At 40.2% G+C, this 24,013-nt stretch overlaps 1 protein-coding gene and 2 long non-coding RNA genes across 4 annotated transcripts in view; 1 reads left to right on the top strand and 2 right to left on the bottom strand.

Annotated features, from left to right (window-relative positions):
• Window positions 1-14,749: 14,749 nt before the first annotated feature.
• Window positions 14,750-24,013, bottom strand: part of LOC306970034 — a 224,332-nt gene continuing 215,068 nt past the window's right edge. The window contains exon 2 of the long non-coding RNA XR_013793373.1: window positions 14,750-14,822. This is a non-coding gene — a long non-coding RNA (uncharacterized lncRNA). The remainder of the gene's footprint in view (window positions 14,823-24,013) is intronic.
• spns2 (SPNS lysolipid transporter 2, sphingosine-1-phosphate) overlaps window positions 17,077-24,013 on the bottom strand; it is an 82,996-nt gene continuing 76,059 nt past the window's right edge. The window contains exons 12-13 of one of the 2 annotated variants that reach the window (XM_079565842.1): window positions 22,469-22,505; window positions 17,077-17,642 (exon numbers count right to left, since the gene is read on the bottom strand). In XM_079565842.1, coding sequence (XP_079421968.1) covers window positions 17,628-17,642; window positions 22,469-22,505 — 52 coding nt within the window. In that variant the 3' untranslated portion in view covers window positions 17,077-17,627. Of the gene's footprint in view, window positions 17,643-22,458; window positions 22,506-24,013 lie in introns of both variants that reach the window. The other variant, XM_079565843.1, reaches the window with a different exon arrangement.
• LOC306970313 lies at window positions 20,839-21,375 on the top strand. Its single transcript, XR_013793387.1, has 2 exons — window positions 20,839-20,961; window positions 21,204-21,375. It is a non-coding gene; the product is annotated as an uncharacterized lncRNA (long non-coding RNA).

A 24,013-nucleotide genomic window follows, 5' to 3' on the forward strand; every position in this document is an offset into this window, starting at 1 on the left:
AAACGACCAAAGATGATGTCACTATTTGGCCTCTCCAAATGTATTCCTGTAGCTCCAAACGGGGTGAAGTTAGAAGCGACCAAGGTCTTCCACGGACACAGACAAGGTACGCATCAACTCATCTAAGCTCAGGTAAGAACATATCTCAGTATGGAAAAAAGGTGGCCTGTTCCTTTAAGTTTATTATAGTTTTAATTATCAATAGTTAATTAATGTAAAGGGGAAGACTTTCCTTAATTGTAATATCCAATTTTGTCTCGTCTTCTGTAGTTTTAATCGCTGCCTGCAGGTGGAGCTCTAACACAAGCAATTTTTGCCAGTTCTTACCTGTAAACCTTAAATGCTTGATTTTTACTGAATTGCTCACGGTTACTTAAATAAATACCAAAGCTGTTCCTTATTATTGAGCTCTTAAGGGGCTTTGAAGCTGTTAAGTAAATAAAAACTGCTCTAGACCTCAATCTGTATGTCATTTTTCACACCTGCTTTTTCAATTACCCGACAAGACCTGTACAGTAAGCAAGTATACAGTAACTAGAACAATTATAAGTATAGTTCCTGATTACACATTTCCTATAATTATAATCATCACCACACACAAGAGAAGAGTAAAGATTTATTGTTGGAGCCTGTTCCATGAATCTCCTCAGTCCCATGAGGCCCTGTCAGCTGCGACCTGTTTACCTCCACATCTGATTCATTTGGAAGGATTAAGCCTGCTATATATTACATATTCCTACATCAAATTAAATTCTCCATGCTTACCTTTATCAGGTGTCACTATCAGCTGTGGCATGAGCAGAATTACTGGAATACATTTGATCAGCATTTCTCCAACACATTATTTATGTGTCACTATATTCCCAGGAGGATATTTCTGAGTTGGCACATGCATTGGTCCACATGTCACTGACCACAGGCCTCATTCCTGCTCAGCATGTTAACATGTGGTGGCATTTGACCTGCAGCATACAGTACTGTAGGCACCGTTCTTATTTAGAGAATATGGAATTAACGCTTGTGTTTTGAACACACTTAAAGCCACAATGCGGAACATTCCAGGTTTAGTGCTGATGCGTGATAAATGCAACTATGCAGTCAGAAAAAGAAATTTGAGATCTGAATCATATTGTGGCCATACCGTCTTTGCTCTGCTTGATCCCGTCAGATCTCAGAAGCTAAGCAGGGAATTGGGCCTGGTCGGTACTTGGATGGGAGACCGTTTAGTAACACCAGGAAGCCTAGCGAAAGTAGTGAGTGAGTGAGTGGTTGGTGGTGGTCGGAGGGGCCGATGACGCAGACTGGTTGCCTCGCTGCCGTCAGTCTACCTCAGGGCAGCTGTGGCTACAATAGCAGCTTACCACCACCGAGTATGGCGTGAATGAATAATACAATGTAAAGCATCTTTGAGTGTCCAGAAAAGCGCTATATAAAACCAATGCATTATTATTATTATATACAGGCAATGTTTTGCTATAGGCTGTAGTCCAGTGGCCCCCAAACCTTTCAGGCCACGATCCCTAAAATGACCTCACAAGTGGTTCAGGACCTCACTTTAAAACGTTTTAGGGGCTTTTAACAACATCAAGCAACAACATTGTAAAATTCTGGATTAACAATATGGCTGTATCTAGCAGTTTGACCTTTAATTATGAATATATGCTGTTTTCAGAAGAATTTTATAAAATAGTCTTCATACACACGGCATTTCAAAGTGCTTCACAGTTGCATTCAATTACAAGAAAGCAGATGAAACCACTCTATAAAACATCAACATAAAAATTAGTAAGTTACAGTAAAAAGTGTATCTTTCCTTTGTGTGTCTTGAAATAATCAACAACACCACTATCAAAACCTCTTATTAGAGTCAAGTCAAGGCCATTTGACATTCATCTCTAATGAGGCCTTCAGCATCAGTTCCATTAAGTAAATGTGCCACGTCAAACTCCACTCAATCAGTAAAAATCAGAATCCATGTTTTTGATCCCCATCCAAATATCGTCAGGCCTAAGCGAATAGATTCACATGTTGACCTGGGTTTGACACCAGAACCAATTCCAAAAGCTTTACCTCAATAGAGCCTTTGAAAGAGTCCACTTTGCATTTATCATTGCAGCCGACGTCGGTCTCTATTTATCCAGTATTAAAGTTGACTGATGGTGATATTTTAATGTTTTCCATGCTCCTCTTTAGTATTTTCTCTTGACCACCGCTCCTCGTTTTCCATTCTGCGGCATGTTCTGAGCATTTTTGCACAATTTGTAGGGTCCAGACGACACGTGTGTCCATTTCCTGAGGTTCTCGAGAAAAAATAAATGTTCATCCTCCTCTTCCATCATCCTCGTTTTACCGCCATATGTGAAAACGCAAAGGATATAATTAAAAGAGGGGTCGGTGGAAGTGCACCATACTTTTTCATTACATGCAATTTGCTACTGCTGACTTCATGTACGTTTAACTTAGTGTTTATTTTTCTTTATCCTACCTCTGCTCTTCTCAAAAGGAGATTCATTTCAGGAGCCAGTGTAAACGTGCAGGTATTTTCTGAGGGGGCTGAAGAGAAAGACAAGTTCGTTTATTATCACAGTTTTAGAAGCCTATGATGGCACGCATATAGGCTGACATGTACGAATATATTGTTATTTTTCTTACCAAGTAGTAAAGAGGTTAAGGGTTTATTAAAGGTTACGTTATATACACTGGTCTTGTAACATTAAGCAGCAGCACAAAACACTAAACCACTTAAATCAGCCGTCATCAGACAATCAGACATTGAGGAGGTGGACAGTTTCAAGTACCTGGGTGTTCACGTCAATAATAAACTGGACTGGTCCCACAACGCACCAACAAGAAGGGCCAAAGTCGCCTCCACCTTCTGAGGAGACTGAGGTCCTTCAGAGTGAGCAGGCCTCTGCTCAGGACCTTTTGTGACTCTGTGGTAGCCTCTGCTCTCCACAACACTGCTGTGTGCTGGGCCCCGGGCAGCACAGAGCGGGATAAGAACAGACTGTACAAGCTGGTCAGGAGGGCCAGCTCCGTCCTGCCCCCTGGACTCTGTAGAGGAGGTGAGGGACAGGAGGGTATTAGCCAAGCTCACCTCCATCATGGACAACACCTCTCACCCACTGCACGGACTGTAGAGGAGCTGAGCAGCTCTTTCAGTGGCAGACTGAGACACCCTCAGTGCAGGAAGGAGCAGGTCCTTCATCCTCATTGCTGTCAGACTGCACAACAAGACTGTAAAGTAACATGTGCAATAATCCCTTTGCAAAAATACGTGCAATTATCTCTATCTATGTCACTTTATCAACCACCTGCAAAATGACTGTAAATATGCACTGCTAATACTGACATTTTATTTTTATTTTTATCATAATCTGTTTATTTTATTCTTTACTGTTTATACTTTTTGCCCCCTTAAAGTTTTTGGTCATCATTGATACCTCAATTATATATATTTCTGAGAGCTGAATGTAACAAGTGAATTTCTCCATTGTGAGATCAATAAAGGTTATTTTATCTTCTCAAATCATTCAGTGTGCAGCATATTGTTGTGCCAATGTGTATCTCATCAAAACCTCCTCCTATCCTGACCCCCTCCAGGCCCTTATTCCACAGATTTCAAATGAATAATTCTTGAACAGAGGCTCTCAAAACCTCTGCCCTGTTATCCTGAGGCCTTATTCTCAGAGGTAAAGCAAGCTAGGAACATGCACTCTTAAAAACATGTGCATACGCATTTGGATACGTCTAAGAAGTGCTAAATCAGGAAGCCCTGATTGTGGTTTATTTTGGGTTCAGTAGTTTCTATTTAAAGAAAGTCCTATTCATCTGAGTGTGTGATCTCATCACAATTCATTCAATGGATTTCCTCATGATTGTCTGATGATGCAGTAGAGTCCAAAGGGAAGTATTTTGTAACCTACATGCATAAAGTATTTGTATAATTTCCGTTTAAGTTCTTGAAGTTAATGTCTATTGAATTTGTTTGTATTAAATAATAGTTCTCTTGCTGTAACATCTTTATTGATAAAAGTACCTGGGAAATGTGTGTTATGTTGCACTTCCAATCTCCCAAAGATATCAACTTACATTTATTTGTCTTTATTGTCTGCATTTTTGAGGTAATGTAGTGCGTGTCCCTGTGATCTGTGCACCATGTGAATTACTGCTCTGCCCATTCATCTAAACCCAACCCCATTCACTCCCTTTCCCCATACATAAGTCATTCATGGCCCACGTGCGCCATACATGACTGTATACACGACTGCATACATGACTGCCCTCATGCACAGCGATCCATGCAGAAATAGCCCTCTAGAAATTCTTTTTACACGCAGCGAAAACACTGCACCTAAAAGTAGCATCACGCGGGCTAAAAAAAGCAGCTAAAGTCAGGCAACATTCTGGCCAAGTCAAGCATGAGTTTATGATTTATTCACAAATCCTTGGTGTTCGTATAACCCGCGCGGCGCACCCATTGTGGTATCACTGTCAGCTTACATTACATTCTCGTTAGTAATATGCAAATCAGCAATCTAGGGACCTCTGCCAGGAGTGATCATTAGAAGTTGCCATGGGGTAATTACATCTTGTTCTAGGATAATAGGCCCCAATGCTACTTACCATTCACATCTTCTTAAGTCTCCTCCTTCGTTCATTCCACACGGACAGACATAGACTAGAAGAACATGTGTTGGCTTCATTAGAGATACAGTGTGCTGTTGCTGAATGATGTGCTCCCTGACAGATGAAGGTTAGTCAACTCCTCAGGCCGAGAGCTCTGTCCAACATGAAGGCAGTGGAGCTGAAAGATGGCATGCTCAATAATGGGGGGGAAGAGGAACTCGGCGTATTCTTCAGATGTTTTATCCTTGATTGGCTTTTCATGACAACCATTAGTGAGAAGATCAGACCTAGAGGTTGTTTACAGATGATAAATTGCATATTTTGAATACGTTTCTGGAAAATTCACCCAAACCTGATGCCTAAAATCCCTGATCTTTAAACACAACTGTCTTAACATTACTCCATCATGTTTTACTGATAAAGATAAATAGTGTTTTGAGTTGAGCTTTTGGGAGTTAGATATTTCAGTGGTTCTTGACAAAGCCATGCAACATTATATGTGCTCTTTAACGGTCTCGCTCTAGTAGCTCAATGTTCTGTCAGACCAAGCTGTTCCGCATGACATTACATGAACAAAATGTACCAAAAGTTCCTCCTTTCTGGTGCCTTTGTGCTATTTCTTTGTAAATCAGCCTCAGAAAAAAGATGTAACATCATTTTATGAATAAACCCCAGAAGATTTTGTTTAATTAATCAAATAAATTGATTGTTTATTTGGTCGGGACATGCATGTTAATGAACACACATGGGTTACATGCATGTAAACACGCCACGCCACTCGCACTCACAAACCCGCTCTCACTCATCTTGGCCTAAAAGGTTTTAGATCAACATGTTAAGGCGTGGTAGGTAAAAGCATCAATGACAGGATTTAAAGGAGACATATTATACAAATTGGATTTAACATCACATTTGAAGTTCTTTGCTTCATTCATGCAGTTATTGCGTAACCCCTGTTCACCTTGGTTGTTTATTCTGCGGCTGAAGCGCTGCAATATTTCTATTTTGCATCATAGAGGACAAACAGAACTGTTCTCAACATTTTTAAAGCCCAGAGTCCATCACTGGACTAGCCGAGCCTTAGCCATCTGTAAACTCCGGTCAATTATCATTTCCCTGCATGTACGTCTGGGTCTGATCTCAGTGGCTGCATTACGTTATATCGGTTGAATTTCAACCTAACATTCAGCGAGCGGGGGAGGCGGGGCTTGTAGGTGACGTCAAGCATTTGCGCCGCATTTGCTCGTTGTAGTTTGGCAATGGCGGCGAATACGAAAGTAATGGAAGCTCTTCAATCCGTTCTGGCTCAGCTCCCAAATATCCAGAAATTAAAATTGAAGCCTTGGAATGTGCAAGGAATGCTCCAAAGAGTTATGATAGAGTTATGATAAAGTTATGATAGAGTTATGATAGAGTTATGATAGCTGCTTCACTCACTCGGGCGCATTACATACGTCACGACCAAACGCTAGCGAAAATCAGATCCAATTGTTTCAAAGGAGTTCACCCCTCCCACCTGATAATGGAGCTAAATTCACCCTTGTACGAAACGAAGTAAGTATGAGGGTATGGTAAAACCAGGCTATCACTGGACCTGTTCTCAGCCGTTCTGCAGTCAAAGTGTGTTCATTGTCGTGTCATCGATTTGCTCGCATGCTTCTCGCTGAAGGTGCTGTTTTTTTTTACTGTTATGTGTCATTCACGCTATTGCCTGCAGAGGCGCTTCAGATCAATTCAAAATCCTGACGGGCCGGCCATTATTACATTGTTTGATATATAAAATATCTAAGTTGGTACCTGTGCTGAGGTACCAAAACTAATGTCTTCAAGCCTTAAGTACACATGTCCACTTTAACAGATGATGAAAACATTTAAGGTGTCAAATACCGAGCGTTTACCCATGTGCAAAACCAGGTGCACATGAGTGGATTTGGGGCCCAAAACTATAATATAGGAAATTTCAAATGACCAATTCGGTGCAACATGTCCACCTATAGCTAAACGCAACATGGAAAAAGGCCAAAACATAAACCGTAAAATTTAGATCAAACACTAATATGTTGTCTCAGATATTTGGCAGATCCGAAAACTGCACGCATTTCCCCAAAGAGAGCATGAAATGAAGCTCCAGAGTAAGACTGTAAGCAGATGAAGCTGGATTCAATGAAGCAGTGATAACTCCTCACTGTCACAACTGTACTGGGTAAAGTGTGTAAATTCTCAGCTCATTCTGCCTCGAGTCGGCCTCTAATGAAGCAAAGAGCTATTCTCGTCACTTCCCCTCAATTGCACTAAAAGCCCGGAGGTGGCGGGCTGGTTTTCCCCGTGTTTCTTTTAGTAATCGCTCATTATGAGAGATGAAATGTGTGGCACAGGCCAGTGGCTCTTCTTTAATACGCAATTCTCTGACTCATTCACTCAGATGACATGATAGCACATGGCTTCTTCTTCCCACCAGGTGTAAACCACGACTTCCACCACACTCTGACTGCGGAGGTTACTGTGTTGGCGTTTTGGAAAGATCCGTGTGTGCCGGGAGGAGTGAGGTGAGACATTCGCAGTGGAGGTGTGATGCTGAAGCTGAAGATACTTGAGCTGTATGTGTCACTGTACAAATAGTCTATTCGGATCGGAGACAAACTGTGTGATCAACACTTTAAAAGATTTTGACTGTGTGATGTTATCAATGGCAGAGCTGTTTTAGAAATGAAGTTACTCAATCAGAGAGGGTTTTATTTTTGATTATTAGGACAGGTCAAACAATCATTTTACTGCCTTTTTAGTAAAGTGTAGTTTTCATCTACTTTTCACCCTTGTAATAATGGCTGAAGTACATTATGAATACAATTATTTTAATGGTTGTCTTGTCACTGTCAATTCCATCAGTGACTGCAGCCACAATAGTGACTGGAACTATTTTACTGTTGATGCTGCTGCCTGATGCTGCACTAAACTTACCTTGATTTGAGTAGGTTAGTAAAATCTTCGGCCAATGGAATAGATCTTTCTGCATATCAGAATAAACATCCCATTGCACGTAAAGGTGCATAATGGAACTTTTTATGTGCAAAATAACAATAAAACAAAACACTTTCTTTATTAGTGTGTAATTGACCTTTCAGTGACCCAGTGGTTAGCAAGCCGCCTTTACTTTCCATCACAGTGGCCTCTGATGTTCCAGGATCAATTGTCTTTACTACTGTAACATTGTGAAGAAAAATAAATTTTTAGCGTTTGAAAATTTCATTTTGCTTTTGAATGTCTGTTTAGTGTTTGCGATTCTTCATGATTTGGCCCCACAGCCCCTGAGAATGTTTGTGAACTCTTGTGTGAAGAAGCAGGACGTAGAACAAGGCGAGCCTCCTCCAGAGGAGATTGTTCTGTGAACTGTAGGTCGTTTACCTTTGGGCAGAATTGCTTCTCTGTGAAAGCTGCAGGGATGTGGAACTCATCACCATTAACTGTTCAAGAGAGTAGCACCTTGCAACAGTGTAAACTTAACCTGAAGAAGTGGTTGAAAGACGGTCAGATTTGTGATCATTTGCACAAAACTGGTTAATCGGGGTAGTGTTAAAAATGTAAGAATGTAAAATTTAAAAAAAATATATTGTGAATGGACTCGAGTAAACATGCTCATAGTCCATTGTATAAACCTGCTGTCACTTTGCCTCTGCCCAGGGACTAGAGATGAAAATGATCTTGTAGCTCTCTCTGGTCTGAAAACACATTTGTTGCTCAATGTCCCTGTAAAAAGAAGTGTTTCTGGTGGGTTTTCACTGACCCTCTCACCAGAAAACCCAGAAATCAATTGATTCTGGAGCGTATTAGAGGCCACTGTGATTGAAAGCAAAGGCACCATGCTGACCACCACTCATACAGCCGTGTCACAAAATGGTAGTTTACGCACAAATAACCTTATAAAAGTCCCATAATGCACCTTTAAACTAAGATGAAATATCCTATTGCACTATTAAATTCATAAGATAATAAATAGAGTTGCGTAAACATGCTTTCGATCCCAGTACTTTAATGAGAATTGGTTTACGATACCGGTACCTGAACCTATACAAGCACTTGTCCTCTGCCATAAAGCAGAACAGTAATGTTAATTTATGCCATGAAAGATTGTTTGTGAAGGCTCTCATTCGTCCAGGAAGTAATCTGACCACAAGAGCTAAGAAGAAGCTTCTGTGAATAGAAGTTAAGTTCTGTTTGCCACATTTCCACTGCTGTACACCCATATACTGCTATTCTGCCTCCTCAAGTAAACACATGGCAGAAGAAAAGATGGTTATGGAGACTGAAAGTCCATGTCATAAAATGGGGCTATTTTTTTAGTATAAATATTTATAAAGTGACCATAACCCTAAATTCAATAAGCCTGACTTTAGAGTGGTATTTTGGTTAATTTATGGTAGCAAGCATTAGAAACCAAGTATTTACTCCAACTCCTTAATAGGACCATTAACATTTATAAATGGATGCGACGGACAATGCTGCTTTGACACTCCCAGACCGATGACATTTTCGGGCATTACCTCCACCAGCAGTTATGTGGAACCTGAAATCACCCGGCGGCGTGTACAGAGTTTGCCCTCTGTGAGAGCGAGAGAGGCAAAGTGCAAATGGAAATTCCAGAGCTGGCTAGAATGGCTGCCTCCTTTCCTGGCGACGCCCGCTGTTTCCTGCCCGCCTCGTGACTTAGGTGTGTTGACTTTTGGATTGGAGCTGCTCTGTCGAACATTGGGGTACAACTCTGGATGTGGGAATGGGCGGTGGTCGCTTTGGGTCATCCGCCGAACAGAGCCTTGGCGTTGAGTTTCCTCTTGTTTTCTCTGCGCTTTATACAGGAGTCTAAATTATTAAGCTTTAACATGACAGTGCAGAATCGCTTAAATAAACAGAGTCTTCTTATTCAACCTCTTTGCTATACCTTAACATTGGTACTTCATTCTGAGCACGTTTAGGGACTCACTCTCTGTTGGCACAATAAGGGAGTGTCAGCTATTAGAATGAAATGTGAGTGGAGAATATCTGGATATAAAAATCAGAGGAGAACCACTTCATGACATCAGCATGTGGGACAAGGGTTGAAAAGGGTTGCTCTTGAAAAGGAGGTATAAAGATTAAATAATTTTTCTCCAGTTTGGCCTTGCCCAAATCTGTAAGCTTTGACGAAACCGAGGATGAAAATGCAACAACAAGTGACAAAAAAGCATTGAAAAAGTGACAAGAAAACAACAAAAATCGAGCAACAGAAAAGTGACAAGAATGTGACCCACAAAACTGATTTTTGTCTCTTTTCAACTTTCTTTTGGACACTTTTTTGTCGCTCTTTTGTGGCTTTTTCATCCCTTTTTAGTTGCGTTTTCATCCTTGTTTTCGTCGCTATTTTGACACTTTGGGTAAAGCCAAACTAGAGAAAATGTGCTCGGCTCAGGTGGGGGTTAAGAGGTTAAAGGACCTATACCATGATTTTATTGTTTACAAACAATCAAACCCATAGCACATTGCATCGAAGCCATCATTCACAATATAGTAAAGTGGCTGCATAATATAACTATATATAAAGATCTCTGTTGTAGTTAGAAAACTCATTTGGTAAACAACAAGTTCATAAAGTAAGAAGCTTAATGAGTATACCGGGTTGGACACTAATCACATTCAGTTTGATCTAAAGCTAATGATGTGGCAACAAGGACGCAGCCCACTCATAACAATCAAACCCATAGCACATAAATCAAATTGTTGGTTGTCTCCAAACTCATTCCTAACTTTCCCAACTTCCGACTTCTTCACAGGGAAGAGTTTATAAGCACTTTTCACAACTTAAAGGGTCACTTTTCAGGGTCACTGTCACAGAAATGCCAACAACACACATGTTTGAGTTTACAACAGACTAAAGTAGGACAAATAATAAGATAAGGTATAAGTTATTTGATTTATGAAGTTGTCTCTATGGGGAAAGCAGCATGAAAATATGGTTAAAAGTTCCAAAAAGGTAAATTGAGCATGACACGGGAATCTAAAGCCTCCATCACAGTTTGAATACCCCTTGAAGTAAACACTGTCTATCGTAGTTTTGCAACCCTGCCATAGACAAGCCCATTAGTCAGAAATTAACTCCCATGTTAACCACATTGCATGACTGTCAGCACACACGGGGCCAGTACCTGAAGACTTCCAGCAAAGGTAAATATTATTCTCCTTTATGGCGTCCACAGAGGAGCTTGTCATGTGTCGGTTAAACCACTAAGGCACCGACAGATTACTTTACAAACAGGGCCGCACAGAGACCCGGCTCACTGCACCTGAACAATGCTCCGCTTCATCCAGACCTAAGCCCTCCTCGGTCAAGATAAAAATCAACTCTTTGTGAGGGAAGATGAAGGAAGGACAAGAGACCTGCGGCCTGTCAGGGCTTAAAAGCAACGTTTATCTGATTAACATCTAAAAGCAGAATACAGGCTTCTTTGAGTTTGTGCTTCACTCAATAAACATGAACGGCAGCACATCTGATAGACTCACAGCAAAGAGACTGCATGGGTTACACTGTAATGTCCTTTTCCTGATTTTCAAGCACCCGTCTTGAAAAGTGCTATACACGTATGTATTATTATTATTACCGTTAATGTTTTTTTGTTATTTTTTAGCAGAGTTGGTATTTCTGTGTTGCAAATGTCATAAAAAAGGCTACTGTGATCTTTAAAGTTTTAGTGACCATTTGTGAAATACATTAACATTTCACCCCGTAATTAGAATGAAATACAAGCAGTATCTAAAAAATGGCTACTGTCTCCTCACACTGTCCTACACCTGACTGTAACTTTACTGGGAGCGGGACGTCTCCAGCTCATTGGAGACATTGACTAAAGGCAGATAAGTCACTCTCTCTGTACAGCTGCATTTTTTTCGTTTTCTAGGAACTGCATTTGTGTTTTCTGTGTTCCACATAGTTTCACTGGATACTTTTGTACGTCTTTGCTGTGTTTTTGTGGGGATCCCTTTCAAAAGCATCACTCGCTGCGCACGGCATCTCTATTGTTTTGGTAGAGTGTGGTGACGGCTTCCGCGTCTTGGGGGAATGAAGTCCCGCCTCTCGGTGCGTGATTGGACTGATGTGGGTAAAATCGTGAAATGATAGGCTGCGAGGAGCTGTCCAGACGGTTCTTCTTTTGAACAGAAAGGAGGAGTGTCTGACAGGCCAGGCAAGGACGTTCACTGGAGAATAAAACAGATGAACTGCTAAGCTCTTCCCAGAACATGGTGAAAGGCTGTTCTGAGGAGGTGGAGCTGACCAGTGCAGGACACCACGCTCTGAAACAGGGACAAACCTGCACCGTTTCAGAGGATCAAAGGAGACAGAAGGCAGCCAGTCAGGTTTCCTCCGGCTGCTACGGTTTCCTCTACCTCCAAAAACATGCTGGTCAGGTTGACCCACAATGGCGGACAAATAAAATAAAGCACTTACTTACTTACTTAAACTTTTACTACTGGTCATTAGGAGCCTGTTTTGTATTTGCAACAGTAGAATCAAAAATGTTAAACCGAGTGCCTTCAAGATAATAAGTGTTGGGTAGTGAACGTGAATGTGCTCAGATTGTTGCTTCCTGAATGGCAGCACCACATCAAAACAAAAAAAAGAAAAGAAAGAAAAACTAAAAGTGCTGGAAATGAATTGCTCACAGAGTATGAGCGTGTGTTGAATCACTGGTGTTTCGATCACCCCACTCCAGCCCTGTAGTTGCTCTGATAGACTCCAGCCACCTACAAACGTGTGTTATGAAAGAGGATACCATCATCAGAAATAAAAACAAAGCGAGCCCAAATGGAGGTATGAAGAGATTAAATAGGTTTATTGGATTTACAGACATGTACATTTGTCAATCAGCCCACCAACGGAGCATCACAGTTCAATTCTAAATAATATCCTTAGATCTTTTTTTTTTTCTTTTTTAAATCAGACACGTGTCATGTATTTCATGTACTTCCTCTAAAAATAAAAATAACCTCTGTTTTCTGCTCAACATCAGAAATAGGTCTCTTTATACAGGATTCTTGTATGACAAGAAAAAGCACATTCTCAGTACATCACCGTCGCAGTGATGAAGAAGACATTAACTAACCTAAACGCTGGACAGGTTTCTTAACTCAATTTGGCAAAGTGACACTTATTTCAACTTCCCTTTTTGTATGAGATATGACACAACAACAGGGCACATATCCGGAAATGAGAATACTATAGAAAAGCCACATTCATGTCCTTTTCCCACGGTACTCTGATTTACGAATACTCGCCTGTCTTACTGTGAGCATGAAGTGACGTGAGGTTAACGCTAGGCTATGGTTCAAATAAATCCCTGAACAGAACATGTGCAAAATGGTTCAAAAAAAATAAAAAATCATGCATAAGAGCTACTACAACACATCTCTTCCTATAGTTTTGTGAGTAAAATGTCATTCATGATCACAGTAAAGTGGGTGGATATAATGAAAGGTATTGTGTTGTGGTACAGGCATTCATACTGAAAAAAAAACAAAACGTCCCTTTAATTCTTCATAACAAATAAATACATTGCATCGAAGCCATCATTTACAATATATTAAAGTGGCTGCATAATATAGCTATATATAAAGATCTCTATTGTAGTTAGAAAACTCATTTGGTAACATAAAAAAAAAACAAGTTCATAGAGTAAGAAGCTTAAGAAGTATACCGGGTTGGACGCTAATCACATTCAGTTTGAGCTAAAGCTAATGATGTGGCAACAAGGACGCAGCCCACTCAGAGAGACACTCGGAGAGACACTCGGAGAGACACTCGGAGAGACACTCGGAGCGCCGGTGAGTCACGCTCTTACATCAATGCAACACCAATCTCCCATTTATGCTTAAGGTCGCCGCAGCCTCTGCCCACTGCCTTTTGTTGCGAGTGCTTTTAATCCATAAAGAATCTTTCAGATGTATTTTTGAACCACTGACTCACGCGGCGACTTCAAGGCTTTTAGAAGTAGCGTTGAAGTTTTCTTGCTTTTAGACGGAGCGAAAGTGTTACGCAACAGGAATCTACGCGCAATGTGTCGTTTTTACGTCAGAACTGAAATCTAGACTAGCGGTTCTCAACTGGTGGGTCTTTCCCAGAGAAAAAACATTGATTTTAACAAGTGTATTATCTCCGGTTCGGCTTTACCCGAATCTAAAAGCATCAGGACTGGGGCTTACAGCTTATAGGTCAGTGTAACGTCTCATTTGAAAGCTAAGACCAACAAAACTGATGTTAACGGATTGTTTTACTTGCGTTGTGGCCACCTTTTTCACGTTCTTTTTCATCTCACTTTTTTGTTGAGTGTTTGAAACTTTTTTGCTGCACTTTCATTGCTTTTTGTCACATTTTTGTGTCCTTTTGTTGCATTTTCATCCTCGTTTTTTGTCGCTATTTTGACGCTTTTTTCAAGAAGCTTTTAGATTTGGATAAAGCCAAACTGGAGAAAATGTTATTGATTCAGGTGGGGGTTAAGAGGTTAATATTTATGTAAATAAAAAGTATAGAATCACTACTTGAGTCTGTTAAAGTCTGTTATTGTGTTGTTTGGATCATAATTTCATCTTTTTTGGCTTATTCAACAAGAAATCTTGAGGAAAAGACAATATTTGAGACTTAGATTTATATAGAAAATTGTAATTTTCTCAAAATAATAACAACAATTTGACAATTTGTCAGTAGAGTAGATATATAGAGTATGTAGAGTAGATAAAAGATTTTTCAGAGGATTTTTTTAATATCTGATTCCAAGCCTGATTTATTGAGTTTTGAATTTCTAAAAACAAGGTGAAATTTACATTTTTGATAGATTTTTCTACTAATAAACAGCTATCCATAATCCCCTCTGAAAAAGTCTTTGTAACAATTAGTCAATGAAATATGAATCTAACTCAATCCTCAATCAAATTGGAAATTTGGGGCATTTTTAGGTATATAAAACGCCTTATTTTTATAAAACAGAATATGACATAAAATGTATATGTGATACATTTTATTTTTTTCATATTTATGCCAGAAAAAGTTTCAAATTGATATCTTTCAGTTAAAAAAAATCCCTATTCACCTGCAGTGTCTTGCCTGAAAGGGACTAGATGCAAGTTGGCCATTTTATACTCACTACTGCCACCTCAGGTCATATGTGTAACTGCACCTTCTATATTAAGCATGACGGATGCGAATTTGGACCCGAAGTAACACCTTTTTGAGTGACAGTGCAGGATTTTTAAATCCGTATCCCTTCAACTAATGAAGGAATTTGATATTATGTTTTCAGAAGTTGGGGATGTAAATGCAACACGGATGTAAAGCAACGTGCTGATGGATTTCTGCAAGTTTCCCCTGGCCGGTATTTAAAGGCAGGCAATTACACCGACTTTGGAGATTTTCTGGTCTGGTTTCAAAGGTGGATTCCTGTCTTATCTGTTATCAATGAAAGGACTCCTCATCAGAGCGACCCGGGCCGATGGATTTCCTCTTCCTGTCTGCGATTTCTGATTTCTGGTCTGTTCGTGTTTTGAGCGATGACTGGCTCTTTTCAAAGGCTTTTTTCCCCCCATCTATCGGTGGAACGGGATACGCACGAGTGTTAGGGCGCTCCAGTCACAAAGGCTTCGATTGTGACTGGGACGGACAGGGGTCAGCCATTAAACCAGTGTCTCTCTATGTGGGCGTACAGTCCCGAAAATCCAAAACCGCTATTGAGGTGGTTTGGAAATGTCGCCTATGGAGGGATATTTTTTTTTTTAGATTTTGCTTTCTTAATAAAAGTGTGGAAAAAGCATATATGATTTAAATTATAAAACAAGCGATAATCCAGTGTCCTATTCAAAATCATAAACCTTCAGATAGGCAGTAACATCTCACACATACACATTCGCACACACAACAGGAAAATATCACAAGGAGAAAAATCTTGTGAGTATTAATAATAACAATAATGTGCATAAATCTCTTGTCTCTGTCGTTCTCTGGCACTGTGCACTGAGCTAAGTGCTAAAAGCTAGTAGTTATAACACAGGAGGGTCAAAAGAAACGCACGACTCGATGTTAACAATGAAAAAGCTCCAGTTTGACTTAAGGCTGGTTCTTGGATGTATGACAGTAACATTTTTTTTTGGCTCGATTTAAGGCTGTGATTACATGTAATGAGAATACAGAGCTGTAATCCGTTTGATTATTTTATCTATGTGTTCTGATGGACAACGATTACAGTATTGAGTTAGTTTTATGAATAATACTACGGAATTGTACAATGCCTGAACAAAAGAAAGTTGCCACAAAAGGCCACACGCTCTAATATTTTGTTGGACCGCCTTGAGCTTCCAGCACATCCCAAAGATACATAAAGAGGTTAAGATCTGGACTCTGTGGAGGCCGATCCAAGCGTGAAAATTGAGTCATAGATACAGACGGCATCTCTGGAATCGCCCATATATGGTCATGTTTGAACACTTAAGGGGGAAAACAATTTGGAGAAAAATCTAAATTTTCTCTAATTATACAAAAACTACATGAACAAATGCTGAAATATTAATATAGTTTTCTACTAAATAAAGATACAAAGACATGGCGAGGAGCAAAGTGGTTCATCAGCCCATAAATACATAAATAACGGTGAATGCTAACATGCTAGCATCGTGCTTAGACTTGACTTTATTTGTATGTGATAAATAAGTTTATATTTCCAGAAAATGACTAAAAAGAGTGAAAAATTGTGTTTCGGGCATGGATTCTGTTTTCCACACCCCCTTCTATGACGAGATGCCGTCTGTATCCATGCTCCTGAACCACTCTTTCACAATGCAAGCCCAATGTATCCTGGCTTTATCATCTTGGTATATAAAGGAAGAAAAAGTCCATTGATGGAATAACCTTCAGGATGTTCAGGTCGTCGGCTGATCTCATTATTTGGGCTCATAGTGTTGCTGAACCTTGACCTGACCAACTGCAGCAACCTCAGATCATCAGTTTTTTTTTTGGTCAGACATTGTCCTTCTACTTCTATGTTTTTACTAGTGGTGGGACTCGATGAAAAAATGTAATCGAGTTAATTATGCCCTCTGTAATTAATTAATCGCAATTAATCGCATTTAAGCATTGTTTATTTAGGGGTTGTATTTATTTTTTAGAGGTATATTTTAGATGCTTCTTTGAATTTTCCTGCATTTGAACTCATCTGAAGTGGAAATGTGAGGCTTGTGAGAACAAAACACGTTTGACAGCCTTTACGTGTTGTTTGTGCCTAAGCAACATCTGCAGGAAAATAAGAAACTGAAGTGTTGAAAGTTAAGTTCAATTAATTTCGATTAATATATTTAATCGCACTAAACCATATGTAATTAATTAATCGTAATGAATCAAAAAAAGTCCCGGCCCTAGTTTTTACAAATACCTCAGCAAAGTAACATAATTCTACTTGCTCTTTAGTACTTTTTCCTCATCTGGGGCCACAAGAGGCTGCAGCCAATTTCCATCCAACACTTTTCACTATACCATAATTGCAGCCCTGTATTCTCAGGCGCATGTGAACGCGGCCTAATGAAGACATAATGAGGGTTGTTGGCGATCAGTGCAAAGTCCGTCGGAATGTAATGTTATGGCACTTGGTGCGAAGAGACAACTTATTTACCAGACATACACACAGACAGGCAGGCAGGCAGACAGGGCAGGTTCATGGCCAGCATTCAGTAGTATGGCATCTGAGGAAGAGGAGCTCACCCTTCGTCCTCTTGTGGAAGGTTCAGTGGATCGTCACAGACACATACCATCTGTGATCGAAAGAGTCTTTTACGGAGGGGCAAGACGCGCCCTCCTTCCAGTTTGGAGCAGCTTCCTTTTGCAGAAAAAAAAGAGCCAAAAAAGGATGATGATGATGATGTTGAGGATGGACTAAAGAGGGAAAAGCTGCCCGTTTCATCTTGCCATATCCATATTGGTGGCTCCTTCAGAAAGCACCTCAAATCTGCCCCACCTGAGAACGATAAAAGAAGAAGTGTTTGGTCAGTGTCTGTCCTCTAAGTGGGACGTTTCACTTGTGATTATTGTGCAGTAGAGAGACAGACTCCTGGGCCATCTGTGATCACTCCCACGCAACAGGACCAGTCGCTGACCTAAATATTTATCACACTCACACCGACATATTGCTGTTTACTGCAGCTACTTTCAAATCAATGGATGCCCTGGGCCCATTAAACTCATTAAACAGACTTGGCAATGGTATCCAAATCATGCATCTTACAGTTCAAAAGATCAACAAATCACACAGTACAAAAAACGTAGCTGGGATTGGATTCCTGACCTATTTTCTTGTAGTATAATACTATTTAACATCACAGAGAAAAGACACAGAAGTAAAAGTCTTAATCACCGCAATTCATTTCTATAGCGGTCCACCCAGTTTAGCTTAGGTCTCTCGTAAAACTTTGCACATGCCCACAATGTGCATAAAAGCAATTTATGAGAGCAATTGGCATGTGTGGGAGCTAAAAAATGAGCCAGGGCTGCAGCTAACAGTTTAAACTTAAATACCGCCTTCTTTCAGGGTTTGAAAACGGGGAAGAAAGTAACTGCACGCAATATATTGTGTTTATTGTTGTAAAGCTGAAAGCCATGTAATTGACCAATGCAATAAAGGACAGAGACATAGGAGTTTAATCAGTAGCTTATTGGAAAGCCCATCTGCCAGTGCTTAATATCAATAGCCCTTTTTTTGCACTTGTGTGTGGTCTGCGGTCTCTGCGCTACCCGGCACTTGGAGCCCGACTGCTCGAACCCTCAGCCCGAGATAAGAGTGCGAGGGAGCAGCGCTACGAGCCTGCAGCTGTATAAACACTTTAAAGGCATTTAGGCTACAGCGCCGTCACCTTCTGATGTGAGCTTCCTCCCTATGGAGCGTAATGCAGGGCTGCGGTTATCGAATATATGAAAGCGAAATGGCTGCTTGTCAAGTCTCCGAGCTTTGGGACGTCCACTTGAAATGGGGGGGAGGGGGTGGAGGAGGGTGTTGAGAAAACTGGCCATGGAAACTTAATTGGATCTCAATGCGTTTAATCTCCGGGCTGGGATTGCATCGGTCCCGAGAGATTAATAGCTATGGATGTATAACAGCATAACAGATTAGTGGCCCGCTTCATCCTAATTTACACAGAAGTCGCCCTGCTTCACTTTCTACTCCATCTCTACTTCAATCGACTCGAGAAAATGTCACTATTCGTCGGGTTGATCGTGTCGTGGAGCAGTAGCAGCGGCTTTGGGAGCAGTGGCCGGAGCTAAAAGAGGGTGGAAGGGGGTGAGAACCAGCCATGGCAGCGGCTCAACGATGAACTCTATTGATCTGTGACTCAAAACATCCCCGCAGAGGAAATATAAACCTGTCACTCAGAGGATTAGGTGCCTCCAAACAATATGAGGGAAATCAATTTGGCGCAGAGCATAGTGGGAAGGTTTTTTTTTATTTTTTATCCCATGTGGCCAGATGCGGAAAGTAAAAAGATGATTTTCCTTTAGTAGACATTGCACAAAAGAAATAGATTTACTCAAGTAATTTCCAAAGCTCTAACTATGTATGTATTCATAGTTTAGTTTAGTATAGTTTAATGCCAGTTTTTAAGTACATAGTAGCACTTCAGTAATCAAACTTGAGTAATGATTTACTATTTAACATTTACATGAGTTACTGTGTTACTCGTCAAGCTGATTACAGCAACACTAAAATGTCAATACGATTTTAAGTCCACACAGTCTTGAGAGAGAGTTTTTCTGATATATTTTAAAACCTAACCTAATACTTTTTACTCTATTGTTGCCTACTTAATTGCACTTGAACTTCATCACTTGGAAGTACCACCAGTACAAATGATCAGACAACTCCACACACTCACTTATCTACATCAAGTATTAGGGGTGAAAAATGAAAATCTCAGTACTTTTGGGGACTTGCTCGATAAATACCATTAAAAATACGCAAAAACTGTGCTCACGGACATCTACATTTACATTGCTTTGTCGCCCAAAAAGACAATTATCTTGAACAAACGACAAATCTGCAGAAAGAAAACCCCACTTGACACCCTTTTTCAATCGATATTGTAAATTTGCATATCTTCCAAACAGCAATTTCGATATTATCTTGTAGACGATATATATTCCCCACCAATATCCTCTTTTAATACTGAGAGAAAGCCGTCTCCTCTGCTGCTCATGGCCTTGTACATTGTGGTGCCACAGTTCTGCACCATTCTGCAGTATTTTGTATCCTGCCGCATAATAATGTGCGTTTTGCAATTCACCAAATATCACTGGCTCTTTAAGATTGATTTCCTCCCTGCAGTAATGTCATCTCCTCTCATTTATCCGTGTGACATGCAAATCAGCACGAAACTCTGACAGGACGTGGGACACATAATCCACCCAGTCAGTCAGCAGTGTGTGGGTTTTGTCAAATGCAGAAAAGTACTGTGGTTTTAGCATTAAATATTCATAATGTAATAAGTAATCATTATTAAAAGCTGGTGGGCTGCATTGTATACTGTGTCCCAGGAGTGAGGTCAGGATTATGTCTTAATATGAATTAGGGGCACAGGGTATAGAGGGTGGAATTAATAAGAAAAACAAAATGAAATCACAAACAATATCACAATATCTGTGATTCACACACACCAAGGTATGATCTCCCGCAAAAATTACTTCAAAAAATTACAGCATCCTGTGATCGACTTTTGTTTTTTTAGTTTTTTTAGTTATCACTGCAGCGAGTGACAAAATATGCCCCCAAACACCCTGGAATACAAAAATATCCAGTAGCGTCTCTGCCTGATTTTCTCGCAATCTCCAATGAAGCCCCTCCCACCTCCCCCCTGCCTTGGCTCCCCTTCGCTGCGCAGCTGTTTCAATAAAGAGAAAAGAAAAAAAATAACTGTGTGGTGTGTGGTAGCAATTCTACTTCAAGATGAAAGGACTGAGCTTAGCAAGATGTTGAGAGGTGAGGACAACCTTTCCTAGATATGCAGGACCTATGTCATGTATGTTATATGTATGTAAGCACAAAAAAGGATAATATAATAGTGTTTAAAGGGACTAGAGCAGGGGTGGGCAATTAATTTTAATAAGGCGCCACATAAGAAGCCTGAGTTGAGTCGGAAGGCCGTACCAACAATAACTTGAACTTATTCTGCAACTTTATCCTATTGTGCATTACACTAAATTGTGTATTTTGAATATCTGATACTGGTATTTAGTAGGACAATTATTTCTGAAAATATTTAGCCATATCAAGCCAAGGACGCGCATGTGTGTGCATCATTATTTAGCTTATTCAACTTCTTACACTCGTTAACTTCTACCATCGCACTGAAAGCGCCTCTGTGCTTCCTTCAAATAGAGTTTCTGGGAAGTGAAGCGATAGCAGGCGGGGGTCTCCAAGTACAAGTAAATTTCCCTGGGGGCCAAAACATACATGGGGAGTGTATTGCCGGGGTCCATTAACACAAGCTCCTAAATAAAAATATGTTTTGATTGGGAAAATACTATTAAGGAACTTTTTTCAATAAATGAAAAATAATGAGCCTGACAGGACTGTAGCCAATGTGTTGTTTGTATCCTGATCTCTCATTATGTCAGTGCCCTCTGCTGGACACCTGTGGAATTCTTTCCTTTTATTTTTATTTAAGCTGCCCTCTAGTGGCTGGAGTGAGCATTCTGGTAATTTCTTAAAAAAAAAAATCATAACTGATAACTAAAAATCATAACCTGCAACTCGTACGACTAAGAATGGCCACTGAAGAAGATTAAAAAACTGCTCAAAGATTTGTGAGTGTGTTAAAACACTGCCCCAGGTCTGTTTTTGATGAGAGAGCAACTTTGGAAAAAAGCTCTAAAGAGTACATTTTGTTTCTCACCCCTTTAGAATGAATCTTTCACTTCCTTGACTGTACTAACGTTTTCCCTCATTTAGATCCATAAACGTTTTACTGGTTCAAGATCTTCATTTTGTTCACTTGCTGCTCGACCCGCCAATACGCCAACATCAGGAGATTAGCTCATCCTTCGCACACCATGGCACCTTTGTGATGTTTTTCCATCACTGTCATTCTCAAATACTGCATGTAGCTGCAAATGGCAAGGGATCAATCTACTGCTGCTTCCTGAAATATTTGACCTGGTTCTTTGATTCCCTTGACTTCGCTTTTTGGTGCAACTTTATGCCAGTCCCACCACCCAACTTCCAACTTATTACGGACACCTTTGATGCATTCATACAATTCCAATCCTGAATGTCCCTTTCGAGTCATATGCAGGATTTCTTAGGAGCCTCACACACAGACAGTGAAACAAAGAAATGATTAGGAGGGGTTAAAACATTGGCCTTTTGGCTCTACGCGATAACCTTTACAAGCGTCACAACACATTCCTTGTCCCTCTTATCTCCCGAAGCTTAATCTTGTTATTTCTTTTGCGGCCACTACTGTACCTCCATTGTCCTACTTCTCAAGGTTGGACTGGCCAGCTGCCAATAATTGTGTCTTTTCTCCCAGTTAATAATTTGCGAGACACGGTGAACTATGTGTGTTTTTTTAAAAGATAGAAACTCAACTTTGACTTAATGTCTTGTTCAAACACAACACTCCCTCGATACAGTGTCAAGAGACTCAACGCCATCGATCGATATTTGTCCTTTTTACGATTTCATTATTAATGAGGAAACATAAAAGTGTGTGTGTCTTTGTTAACAGCCTCTTGGATTGCCTGTAGAGTGAGTGATCTGAAAAGCACAGATAAAGGGAAATTACCTTGTCATACCTTGACAGAGGACGGCCGCTGTGTGAGCTGGTTCAAGCTGTGGAGGAAAAAATAACAGATTAAGGAAAGTAAATATATTTTCACAACACACCCCCTGAATCAAGATGGAACTCAACACTGGGTTGCAGGACAGTTGCTATTTATTTTTTTGCTCTAGTTTTTGGCCGATGAATCTTCTTATCAATGCTTGGAACAAAACTGTGTGGAAATACTGTGTTTTGATATCAAATATACAAATTAAAGTAATATTCAGGTTACGGCTTGTCATGATGCAGTACTATGAAGCTAAATCCATTGAGAACCACTGTGATGAAATGTTTTTCTTTGTTTATTTATTCTTTTTTTTTTTTATCAATTGAGAACCTGCTCCCATTTACAGTGAAGACCTGGTCAAGGTGAATCTCAAGGCAGTACAGTCAGAATAAAAAGCATTCACTCATAATGAATAGTTAACTAAAAACATGTGCACTGGCCTTCGAAAAGTGCAGTTATTTTTCATTGCTTTGTTGCTGCGTTTTCGTCACTTTTCTATTCTATTCTTTTGTCGCTGTTTTGTTGCATTTTCGTCGCTCTTTCATCACTTTTTTGTCACTTTTCTATTTCTCTTTTGTCACTTTCTTTGTTACGCTTTTGTGACTTTTTTTTGATGCGCTTTGGTCGCACATTTTTGTCACTTGTTCATCGCCTTTTTTGGAGAAATTTTTGTCACTTTGCTGCATTTTCATCCTCGTTCTCATCTTATTTTTGTTGCTATTTTGACACTTTTTTCAAAAAGCTTTTAGATTTGGTTAAAGCCAAACTTGACGTGCTCAGCTCAGGTGGGGGTTAAGAGAGTTTTAGAGTTGGCAAGTGTGGTTTGGCATAATTTCCTTTCATCATGTGCCTTCAATATAAAACATCAGAAGCTCTCATCTGGAGTCGCTGCAGAACCCAAATAAAGATATGAATTTCAATAACAAAAACCCTCTGCAGTTGTACCTTAAGTATTGAATTGCAGTATTTCCTAAGTTCTGTTGATTCAAGCTTTGATCATAAAGGCTGACACTCAAAAACCCCATCAAAACAATTCATCAATAGTCATACTCTCTCAAATAGTACTGGAATCCACTTTTGGGCTCCAACCAGTTGAGAACCACTGCATAACAGAGTGGGAATATGATAAAACGTAGTTGGACTCCCCTGCGCTATTGTTTTTTCAGCATTTTCACTGCTTGTTAGTGCCCCGGCTTCTTGTCACACTTGACGACACACAGCTTCTCCACGAATCGAGCTGGGACGGGCTCGGATAGATAGTCCTCTCACACATCAGTAACTTCAATGCAGGACTCGGTGAATACGTATAAAAGCGCGGGCGCAGACACTTTAACAAAGCCATTACCGGCAGCTCAGAAATAATAAAGCGCAGCCCGTGTCCAGAAATAGCACGTTTTGCTCCGGCGAGTAACACATTTAGTGCCCCGAGTTTTATAAATAGCCCTGAGTATCTGAGGACACACTGGAGAAGCTGTAAAGTCTGGGCGGATTTTAAAAATGGGGGCTTTATGG

This window comes from Gobius niger (genome assembly GCF_951799975.1).
Source record: "Gobius niger genome assembly, chromosome: 11".
NCBI lineage: Eukaryota > Metazoa > Chordata > Actinopteri > Gobiiformes > Gobiidae > Gobius > Gobius niger.